The 11,211-nt window shown below is 53.7% G+C and overlaps 5 protein-coding genes across 5 annotated transcripts; 2 read left to right on the forward strand and 3 right to left on the reverse strand.

Annotated features, from left to right (window-relative positions):
* Positions 1–146: 146 nt before the first annotated feature.
* A1O7_08966 (uncharacterized protein) lies at positions 147–2,079 on the reverse strand (the record flags this gene model as incomplete). The annotated part of the gene is made up of 3 exons (XM_007762955.1): positions 147–742; positions 795–1,211; positions 1,284–2,079. The coding sequence occupies 3 exons, from the start codon at positions 2,077–2,079 to the stop codon at positions 147–149; spliced, it is 1,809 nt and encodes a 602-aa protein (XP_007761145.1).
* Positions 2,080–3,410: 1,331 nt separating this feature from the next.
* A1O7_08967 (uncharacterized protein) lies at positions 3,411–3,857 on the reverse strand (the record flags this gene model as incomplete). The annotated part of the gene is given in 3 exon segments (XM_007762956.1): positions 3,411–3,502; positions 3,530–3,644; positions 3,663–3,857. 3 exon segments carry the CDS (start codon positions 3,855–3,857, stop codon positions 3,411–3,413), a joined length of 402 nt encoding a protein of 133 aa, XP_007761146.1.
* Positions 3,858–5,580: 1,723 nt separating this feature from the next.
* A1O7_08968 (uncharacterized protein) lies at positions 5,581–6,589 on the reverse strand (the record flags this gene model as incomplete). The annotated part of the gene is made up of 4 exons (XM_007762957.1): positions 5,581–5,832; positions 5,900–6,026; positions 6,094–6,338; positions 6,404–6,589. The coding sequence occupies 4 exons, from the start codon at positions 6,587–6,589 to the stop codon at positions 5,581–5,583; spliced, it is 810 nt and encodes a 269-aa protein (XP_007761147.1).
* Positions 6,590–7,219: 630 nt separating this feature from the next.
* On the forward strand, positions 7,220–9,143 carry A1O7_08969 (uncharacterized protein; the record flags this gene model as incomplete). The annotated part of the gene is made up of 4 exons (XM_007762958.1): positions 7,220–7,458; positions 7,514–7,692; positions 7,751–8,898; positions 8,964–9,143. 4 exons carry the CDS (start codon positions 7,220–7,222, stop codon positions 9,141–9,143), a joined length of 1,746 nt encoding a protein of 581 aa, XP_007761148.1.
* Positions 9,144–9,437: 294 nt separating this feature from the next.
* Positions 9,438–10,305, forward strand: A1O7_08970 (uncharacterized protein; the record flags this gene model as incomplete). The annotated part of the gene is made up of 2 exons (XM_007762959.1): positions 9,438–9,543; positions 9,611–10,305. The coding sequence occupies 2 exons, from the start codon at positions 9,438–9,440 to the stop codon at positions 10,303–10,305; spliced, it is 801 nt and encodes a 266-aa protein (XP_007761149.1).
* Positions 10,306–11,211: the final 906 nt, after the last annotated feature.

An 11,211-nucleotide genomic window follows, 5' to 3' on the forward strand; every position in this document is an offset into this window, starting at 1 on the left:
AGGTGAGCCACTCGGGAACAGCTTGCCCATCTCGTCCCCATCTACATCCATCTACTAACTGCATATGTTCAAGGTCAGAGATTGATAAATCAAAGATACAAACATCCTTCAGCGCACTCAAAGAGACAAGCACTCCTCTGCAAGATCTAGTGAGTTGTCGATTCCGTCTCGAGCTGCTTTTGGACGGCATTCTCAAGATCCTTCTCTTCCTTCTTCTTGTGAAGGGTCACGGCGACGCTGTCCGTCATTTGGGCATCCACGCTCGGCGTGAAGAGACTGAGGAGAATTCCTGTCCCAGTAAATGCCAGCGAGGCAAAGAAGACGGTACGATACGCCGACGTGTTGCCTTCTTTGTAAGCGTTGATGGCCACTTCTTGAATTGGTGACGTGAGCCCTTGCACCTTCGAAAACGCGTCGGGAGTGCCCAAACTCAGCGCAGCCAGCAACGCCGGGACGGAGCTAACAGGGAGTCCAGCAGTAGTGACGGCAGGTCTCACGGCGGCAGGTACCGTTTCTGCGAGGCGATTGTTGAGGATGGTCACGTAGATGGTAGAGGCAAGTGTTGACAATGCTGAGCGCACCGAGCCGGCAACACCGACGGCCACGCCAATCTCGTTCTGATCCCGAATGTACATTCCTGGGAGCGTGAGGGTGAGGGCTTCCATCCACCCAATGAAGAAGTTTCCAGGGATCAGCAGTCCGATGGGTAGATTGACGTCAGAGGGACTCGCGCTGGCAACGCCTATCTTTCAGTTAGCACAAAACCTCCAGGTAGAGCGAAATTTCCGTCTCACCTGCAAGTAAAGCACCGCCGATGAGTGTCGTCACCGTCAGTTGCGCCCGCACAGAGCCGATAAATTTGTATAGGAAACTGCCAGTGACTTGTCCTAGGGTAAACGCACCCCCGACGCAGCATTGTAGCCAGCCAGCATAGATTTGGTCTCCTTCCGCGTACAAGACATTGACCATGGATGGCCAGACAATTCCAAATGCGTAATAGATGCTGGCTCCGATGGACACCAGGAGCGTGGCGATGAGCCACCCGCGATTCCGGAAAAGGTGCATCGGTACCAGGGGCTCCTCCATGGGATGGTAAACCTCCCAGGTGAAGAAGGCCGTGAGGACCAGCGCGCCGATCACGATTGTCGCGATCACGGCAGCCGATTTCCAGGGATAGACATTCCCGCCCCATGAGATACCCAGGAGGAACACTAGTTAGAGGACACCCGGATCAGTACGCCAGCCAGCCACCCAGAATGGGACTCGGGGTCGGTCAAACTCACAAACCATCCCACTAGTGAAAAGGAAAATGCCGATATAGTCGAAGTTGCGGATCATTCTGAGTTTTTCTTTGCGGCTGTGTTTCATGCCAAAGGTCGGAGGGTGATAGAAGAGGAGGTACGAGCCCATCGACAACCCGTTGAAGATGATCATGAGATAGTAACACCATCTCCAATTTGCCCTGGTAGCTAATGAATTCGCGATGGCGGGCGCCAGGCCGGAGAAGGGAATGCAGCAGAAGCAGGCATATGCCGTCCCAATGAACCTGTACTTCATGGGCACAAGCTCGCCAATGAGGAACGGGTAAGACAACGCTGTCGCCCCCGCGAGACCAACAATGACCGAGCCCCCAATCAAGGTGGGCACATCCCGTGCTGTTGCGCAGATGATGGCGCCAATGAGGCCAAACCCCTGGCCACCAGCAAAGAACCAGCGGCGGCCAAAGATGTCGGAAATACGACCCAGCAATGTCTGGCCCACCGCCAATCCCACAGGAAACATCAGGGGAACCCAGGCAATGTTCTTGTTCGGCCCGATGTCAGCATTGATGATGCCCAAAATCGGTGCTGCGAGTGCATATCCTCCGACACTGCCCAGCAGGCTCAATCCACACGCAGCCATCGAGCCTAGGAAGTATGGGCTGTAGAAATATCCCTTGGGCAAGCTGGCAGAGTCGGCCCCAAAGAGGGCCACCGTCGGCTCGGAGGCTGCAAAGTCTTCGGTATGTTGAACGTGCGGTTGTTCCTTGTCCGACTGCGAGGCCATCGCCATCGGATTGTCATCACTCGGGGTGGACATGATGCTATCTCTATGTCTCCTCGAGAGACTCCTTGAGAGTTGAAGTGAAAGTAGAGGAGGGATACACTCTCCTCTCAGCAGCTATAGTTCCCCTATTTATCATTGAACACTCGATGAATCCACACCCAATCAAGATATGTCACTGGGCGGACCCGGCGCTCCATAATCTGCCATCGGGGAAAATGGGCTCAGTGAAGGTGTGGGGAGACCAGGCCGGGGTGCCGGGGCACTGGGGACCGTCGGTTGTCGCTATGTCACACAAACGTGAATCACCCAGTTCCTCCACGCACCACGAGCAAGGCATGCTCCCTATCGAGTGAGTGCTTGGCTGGCATTATCCGAGGTCTGTCAAATGTTGAATCTCCAGCCGACATGCGCATCTTGGCAAGCTGAGGTCTAGATTTGCACATTGATGGAAGCCACGGTATAGGACTTAGGAGATAGAGCAATGGGGCAAAGAAGCGGATAGATGGGTTTGCTGGGAACTGTTACGACTCGGCCCTCGGTGCAGGACGATGAGGGCAGGTGGGCCGGGGCTGCCTCGCTGCCAAGGCTCCACCGGATCACGTGCCCGATCTTCTAACGGCCTTTAGTAAGCCCACAGTCCTTACTAATCCCGTCCGACATTCATCCTGAAGAGGCATGTGTCCCTCTCGCAACCAATGTTACACTTGCTCCAGCTGAGATTCCTCCTCCTTGCGATGCAAAGTCACAACAACCTCGTTGATCATCAAATGGTCGACAATGGGCGCAAATAGCGACAACACCATCAAGCTTCCCCCGACCGCGATTGATACATGCATGACTGAGCGGTAAGGCGAAGCTTGTCCCTGTCTGAACGCGATCGTTGCGATATCCACTATGCATGGTGTGGGGCTTCGAACTGTTGCGAGATCCGCATCATTGCGGCTCGTTGATGCTGAGAGCAGTCCAGCAACCGAGGACTGTGGCAATCAGCTCTGATGGCAGCAGTTGCGACCGTGTGGTCGCCAATCGGTTGGTCAGCGCCGTCACAAAGAAGGACGACCAGATGGTAGAGATGACGGATCAAGAAGACCGGGCGGTCCCGGCTGCAATACCAACCCCCTTTTGATCGTGGACACAGATGGCAATGAGTGTCTGTATGACATCTTCGTTCCAATCCATGGCAAAAACACCACAAATGAGGAGACCTAGCGCTTTCGACTTGTCATCGGGTCCCGCTGTGGACATACCGGTCTCTGCCGTTGATTTATGTTTCCATCTATCTAGGTGTGCTGGGGAGGGGATTGACGCACATCCCAAGAGCGTAGTCCCAATTGTCATCGACATCAGGCATTGAAGCTTGAGTTTCAGGGACCCGTTTGCCCAGAAACCCACCAATGGTGTGACCGGCGTTGTAGGGCACACCGGCTGCACACGAGAGGATGTCGATCATATTTCCCTGGCGTTCTGAAGATCATTCCACTACTGCCTGCGGCCAAACAACAGCAAAGGCGCAGATGCTCCCCCGGAAGGACAATAGCAGCATTCGCACCAACCCCTCGCAGTCGCGGAACAGGTGTATCGGGAAGAGCGTCCGCCGGCTGGGAGCCTAGGTTTACCACAATCCCAACGCCACCAAGGTGACGAAGCCGAAAACAATCGGTGTGATGGTTGCCGCCGACCTCCCTGGATATTGGCCACCACCCCCATGACGGGCCGAGACTGAAGATGACGAAAACGCCGCAGGACAGCAAGATACCCACCAGGTCGATACGATTTAGATATTGTCGTCCAGTCTGGTAGCGGTGCTTCATTTTGGAGGTGCGCGGGTGGAAAGAGCATGTAGAAAAGGGCACGCGAGACGAGGTTGAGGATCACCCATCCACCAATAACACCATCGCCAAACGCCGTGAGGCTTTGTCAGAAAGGCATTCGCCACCGCAGGCGCAAACTCGGAGAAGGGCACTGCATACCAGATACCCAAGGACGTGCCAATGAATCGATATTTCATGGGCATAACCTCCTTGGTGAGGTAACAGTAAGAGAACGGCACCGCTGGAAAACGCACTCATGATCGTGAACCCTCCGACCAGCCACGGCACGTTCTTCGCCGTGGCTCCGACGATGGATCCGATCAGCATGAGCGCTTGTGGGACAATGAGAAACCACCGGTGCCCAAAGATATCCGAGCATCGCGGCGTCAGAGGCAGGCTCCAGCGATTCCGAGCACAGACAGATATGTAGGGGACCCAAGCCCACGTTGGCATCTGGGCCGCTGTCTGCAATCATATAGGTCCAGATGGTGGATGGCAAGGCAAACTGTCCCATGGAACTAGAGAAGCCTGGACGATTCAAGCAGCCAGCAAGGCCGTGCACGGGGGCAAGGGGAAGAGGCAGCATTCTTTATCCTTATGCCAATGGCAACCACCGAGCCCCAGAAACGAGTACTGCTGTAGTAGTCTTCTTCAAGAGCCAGGCGCTCCACTTCGAAGCTCGCAATCTTGGCACGTGTGCTATGTAAGGAATTTTTCACCGTCTAAAATCATGTCCTGGTGATGAACAGAGCCGGCTTTGGACCCATCTTCAGGCCGTGTCGTGTGCCGGCACTCATCTTTGACACGACGACGACGATTATAATGATGGCTCGGGCTATGGGACAGAGGCAGCTAGATAGGGGGTACAGCTATCTATGGAACTGTTATCACTCTCAGTTAACTTATTTCAGGAAAGCCAATAAGCTCGATCAAAGCTGGAGCTTGGTAGATGAAGAAATCAGCTCGGCTTCGTTGGCATTGCGGTCCAACGCAGGAACCGTACCACGGAGAATGCGAGACTCTGTCAAACAACAGTACAAACTATGGCCTGGCTCTCCCATTTGTGATCGAGGCGCCCGAGGGCGAGTTTGTCAGGGTCCGCTCGAATTGTCGGAAGTAAACATACTCCATATCCTCATACCCACTGGCCCGCTTTTACCACGCCAGTGACTACGATATCCGTGATTCATCATGGCCGCTTTTACCACGCCAGTGACTACGATATCTGTGATTCATCATGGCGCGGGTGAGGAAAGGGCGAACGACAATGAGGCTGCTAATGAATGGGCGTCTAGACCCTTGAGCCTTGTGTAATGGGGTGAGTTACTTCAACTCCTCGATGGATGACTACGTAACGGGCTTAGAGTTGAAGAGTTTCATCATGGCAGTGACATTGGCATTGCGCTTATATGTTGATGATAAGGATATTTTGTGTCTTCTCTGACGACAGGGTGAAGAGTCCATGTAATGTATGATGCTCTGTTGTGATACTAGGCTCTGTGGCGCCCGAGGAGAAACCGTCTTCTCGCACCGTGAGCTCTACGAAAATGAGGGCGTAAGACAATGCAGAGACCGGGTAGGTCACTCTGGAAGACACCCTGAGGAGACTGCATTTGTATTGAGGAGTGTTGAAATTTAGGAGTTGCTTTCGTTGACCGAGAAGCCTCTGATAAATATCATTAGTTCATCAAGATTCCCAGGAAGCAAGCTCCAAGAGCATGACTTACCCATCAATAAAAAGATTCTGGCCCACGACCAGACTCATCTTGGGTGTGCACATCAGTGCCACGACATCACCAATCTCATCGAAGCTGGCAGACCGGCCTTGTCGGGAGACAAAGTATTGCCACATGGCCATGCCTCGCGAATCGACAACATCATCCTTCATCAAAGACTCTTCCGCCATTTTGGTCAAGAGAAATCCTGGCGACACCGCATTGACCCTGATGCCATGGCTTCGACCTTCTAATGCCGCCTGGAAGCCGCGAGAAAAGAACCGATTAGACGGCTACTTGAGGAATAGAGGCATCCTACACACTCACCGTCTTTGTGATTCCGTAGCACGCGTGTTTGGACGCGGTATAAGGCCCAGTCCCGGGCATTGTGAGCAGGGAATTGACTGATGCACAATTCACAATGGCACCCCGTTGCGGAGGCCGTCCATCTTCACTAAGGGTTGTGCGGTCAGTCCCATGATTAGATAGAAGTCCCCCGAGTAAGGTGACCGACGACCTACACGGCGAGCGAGTCCTGCTTCATCATTTGAATCATCTCGTATTTTGTGCAGAGCATAACACCGGTGGCATTGACTTCGAGCGTCTTCCTCCACTTCGCCACGTCGAGATTGACGATGCTGTCCGGGGGTCCCACGATCCCTGCGAAATTGGCCGCGTAATCGATCCGGCCGAACTTTGCTACCGCTTCGGAGACAGCTGAAGCCACTTCTGCTTCCTGTGTCACATCTGCACGGATGGCGAGGCACTATCCATCTCAATGTTAGGTCCCGAGCAATCCAGCGCAGGGAAAGGACAGGACTAGTCACTCACCTCGGCCCCATGGGCCTCCACAGCTGCCTTCCCCAGTTCCATGGTTTCTTCGTCGTTGATGTCGACAATCACCACGGCTTTGGCCCCTTCCTTTGCAAACGAGACGGCCACTGCATTCCCGAGCCCCCTGGCTGCACCGGTAACAAAGGCTATCCCGGGCGTATTTGGGCCCTGTCGTCGACCCATTTTGAAATGTCAACCTTTTAAAATCTCTGACTCTGAAGTCTCCGTGGACAGCTGCTGCTCCAAATCTTCTGGAATTCCGTCCAAAACAAGGTGAGAACGTCTTAGTTATTGTGAGTGGTGGTCTCCGCCCGATTCCTAAGTTGATGGCACGGCTAGGGCTACCTTTGGATTGAAAATCAATTCGGCTTTGCATCCGCATCTCCATGGACACCTGGAGATGCGCCGAAAGACCCCGAGCCCCATGTGTGGCACAGAGTGTGGTTGTGTTGGTTGTGTGGGGTGTAACCAGGCGAAGTCGCCGGTCTCTGAGTCCTTCAATTGTGTCTAAGAACCTTTGTCAGAAGCCGCTGACTCGTGCTCCGCCAACACCTCTGCACAAAGTGATTTCCCCTGTACGGATGCCGCCTTGGCTTCGGCATGAGCTGAGTGATCCCGGAATAACACGACTCCTGAAATCGTGACAGCCAGACTGGAGCCTTGGACCCTTGTTCTCCCGCTTTGACCTGGACTGCCGTGGTATATGACCCGAGGAGATGTGCTCTGGCACTTTCACTTCGACAGCATTACAGGTTCAGTTTTGGAGGTCCTTGCACTCACAAACCCTGGCTCGCAAGTCAAGCATTGTTCAAGATGCCTCATTCTACCGCCGGAACCAATGGAGCTGCTGATGGGTTTCGGGTTGAGGAGCATTGGCATTCCTACCCTGGACACCTGCGTGTCGTCTGTGTTGGAGCAGGGGCCGCGGGCTTACTAGTCGCCTACAAAATGAAGAAACTCTTCTCCAAGTATGACCTGGTGGTCTACGACAAGAACCCTAGCTTGGCTGGTACTTGGTACGAAAATCGGTATCCTGGATGCGCGTGTGACGTGTAGGTGACATGGAACATCCTTTCCCAGATATGTGTAACTGACAAAGGGCGCAAGACCCGCACACGCTTATACTTTTACTTTCGAGCCAAACCCTGACTGGTCTGCATTCTATGCGGGTTCAGGGGAGATCAAGAAATACTTTGAGTCTTTTGCAGACAAGTATGATCTGAAGCCTTGGATCAAACTCAACACGAAAGTCCTGAGTGCGACTTGGATCGAGAGCGAGGGTATTTGTAAGTCCCATATTCAGTTAGCGCTGCCGGGGTCAACCTCTGACTGGAGTTCATGCAGACAAGGTCGAGCTCGAGACTGAAGGTCGCAAATTTGAAGATTGGTGTCACGTCCTCATCAATGGGACTGGGTTTCTCAATTCCTGGAAATGGCCCCAGATAGCGGGCCTACACGACTTTCAAGGCCAGCTCCTGCACAGCGCCAACTGGGACCCGAGCGTCAGCTGGGAAGGCAAGAATGTGGCCGTAATTGGCACGGGCTCTTCAGCAATCCAGATGGTGCCGCAAATTCAAAAGACGGCGAAGCATCTGACGTCGTTCATGCGATCGGTTACGTGGATATCCCCCCCAGTGGGTGCGGCGGCGCTCGAGCAGGAGAAGACCAAGAGCGTCAAGAACGCCTCGGGCGAGCCCGTCAAGGAGGCTGAACCGGCCGCCCAATACTACTACACCGAGGAGGAAAAGCAGCGCTTCAAAGACGACCCCGAATACCACCTTCTGTACCGTCGAAAGCTCGAGTCATCGGTGAACAACCTTTTTGACATGTTTATCGCCGATTCCGAAATTTCAAAACAAGCACAGCAGCAAATGCGCTCCGAGATGGAACGGCGTCTGGGTCCCGGCCACGAAGAGTTGAAAAGCCGTCTCATTCCGTCCTGGCCGCCGGGATGTCGTCGTATAACGCCTGGCGATGGCTATCTCGAGGCCCTTGTCCAGCCAAACGTAACGCCCGTTCATGAAGAGATTGAGAAGGTTGTGCCCGAGGGCCTGGTCGATAGCTCGGGCAAGCTACACAAGGTTGACATCATCGCCTGTGCCACTGGATTTAATCTGGCTTTTGCGCCCCCGTTCGAGCTCCGTGGTGTCAATGGCGTGACCATGCGCGACGAATTCGACCCGGAGCCACAAGTCTACCTTGCCATGACGGTGCCCAAATTCCCCAACTACTTTGTCGTCAACGGAGTCAGAGGGAATTGGGCAGCTGGGACAGCGTTACCCTCTCACGAAGTCTGCGTCGAATATATTCTCAAATGTGCAGCCAAGATCCAGACGGAGAACATTCGAGCCCTCGAGGTGAAGCAGGAGCCTGTCGACCAGCTGTATGAATACATTGACGAGTGGCACAAACGGTCAGTCTGGAACCGGGACTGCAAGAGCTGGTACAAGAACAATATCTCAGGCGGCAAATTGTGGATTTGGGGCGGTTCGGTAAGTATCCTCGTTCGGGAAACGTGAGTCTGTCCTTATATTCTAACACGTAGATTCCCCTCTAGGCAATGCACTTCATGAAGACCATCAAAGAGGTCAAGTGGGAGCACTACGACCACCGATATCGCAAAAGCAATATGTGGTCATATTTGGGCAACGGGCGCGTCAAGGCCGAAGTTTTGAAGGAGGTAGATAAACTAGCGCCGTATATGAGGAACGCTGATGTGCCATGGGAGATAGAATAGATTGGCCATCCATTTAGATATAGTGATCTGGGACATTTTGAACAAGCGCACTTGCACGCCGAAATGGCAAGTATTTCGGCCGACACCTTGTCCTCAAGCTGAGGAGCCCAGGCCGAGTGAATCACCAATCCATGACAGTCCTGTGAGACCCCAGTTGCTGCGCGTGAACATGTCCGAAGCATCTCCATAGATCTAAGCAACGGCTGGGGTATCTGCTTATATACCGCGGGCGTGGAGCTCAGAGACGGCATTCGACTGCGTTGATATCTCAGACCAACCCAAACCAACAATACCATGGTACTCCCGTCCCTCACCACCAAATATCATCATGCTCCATACCCAAGCATCGATCCCAATCGGCCTGAACTTTCAGCTTCAGGCAAGGTCGTAGTCGTGACCGGTATGGATAAGGCTTCTAATTCTGCACTTGAGGGTCGGCGATACCAACACAACTAATGCTGCTGCAGGAGGTGGCACGGGGATCGGAGCTGCAACTGCTCTCGCCTTTGTCACGGCTGGAGCCAGGGTGGTTGCGTTGCTCGGGCGTCGACCTCAGCCATTGCAAGAGAGCAAATCCCAGATCCAATCAGCGTACCCATCTGCAGAAATTCTCACATTTCCACTTGATGTTACAGACGAGGCCGCAGTGGGCGATTGCTTTGCTTCCCTGACTCATCGATATCGGGGAATAGACGTCTGCATCAACGCGGCGGCATATCTATCCGATCAGGGCACCATTGCTGCTGGACCAGTCTCGGAATTCTGGAAAGCGTTCGAAGTGAATGTGAAAGGGGGCTTTATTGTCGCACAACAATTCCTTCGCAACGGCTCCCGTGACGGTTCTGTCTTGATTGGCATCAACTCTCTAATTGCACACCTTCCGGCGTCGATTGTGGAGCAATGTCCCGCCAGCTACGCGAGCAGTAAGATCGCACTGGCAAAGCTGTACGAATATGTCGCCTCCGAGAATCCCGGTGTCCGTTGTTATTCTCTGCACCCTGGGGTCGTCGAGACTGAGATGGCAGCTAAAAGCGATGCCATGGCGCCCCCACAGAAGGACAATCCCTTCCTTCCCAGAGACGAGGGTAAGTGGCGCCCCATCCAGATGGTCTCCGTTCGCGATCAAACAACCTTCTTGCACGTTGATGAGAGACGATACTGAGCCGAGGGGATTTTGTAGCTTCACTTCCTGGACAATTCTGCGTCTGGCTCAGTTCAAAGCTCGGGGCTGTCATCCCATCGGGACGATTTCTCTGGTCCAACTGGGACGTGGATGAGCTGGCGGCCATAAGTACGGAGCTTAAGAATGATCCAGTCACTTTGACCATGACTTTACCAGGCTGGCCATTTCCGCTGCCGTCTCCAGGCAACACATGAGCAATCCAAGGACTCAAGTACTCGATCTTGGTACTCCGTACGCCCTGGGAAAAAGGCAGTTCCTGCCCAACACACAGCCACTTCACAGCATATACGAATCGACTCGGTTCGGAGGACTTAGTGACTTCAGAAGGGTCTCAGGCGCCGCCTGGCCATGGTTACCAAGGGTCATGTAAACAATAGAATCGCGTTCACCGCGTTGCACCGCGTTACACAAGGATGTGTGTCGATGACACCGCCAGCCGTGTCATTACAACGGCCCGGATAATTTTCCCAGTCACGCAATCCGGGGTTGGCTCCGATGCTGCCTGGGCGAAAAGGTCTCGTACTCCATCCTCCCTACCCCGTAGCTCTGTCCAGTAGCACGAGGCCAATATTCCCCTATTCACATCCCCATGGTGGTCGAATTGGACACTCGGAATTCTGGCACCCGCAGGCTGAGGCCGCCAGCTCCACCTTACGCCGCCTGTCCTGGGCATATTCGTGCTTGTCTAGCCATCCGACTCAGCAACAAACGACTCAGAAGCACGAGCTCCGGCTAACTCGTCGATGACACATGGTTTACTGAGAAACAGTGCAGACGACCCTCGAAGAAAGCCTCTTATGTCGATATGCCTCTAATTACCCCGTCTTCCGGGCCCCACTTGCTCTCTACTATGAGCGTTTGATGTATTTTCGGGACAAGGCTCGA

The sequence above is a fragment of the Cladophialophora yegresii genome, assembly GCF_000585515.1.
Source record: "Cladophialophora yegresii CBS 114405 chromosome Unknown aczIN-supercont1.6, whole genome shotgun sequence".
NCBI classification, from domain to species: domain Eukaryota; kingdom Fungi; phylum Ascomycota; class Eurotiomycetes; order Chaetothyriales; family Herpotrichiellaceae; genus Cladophialophora; species Cladophialophora yegresii.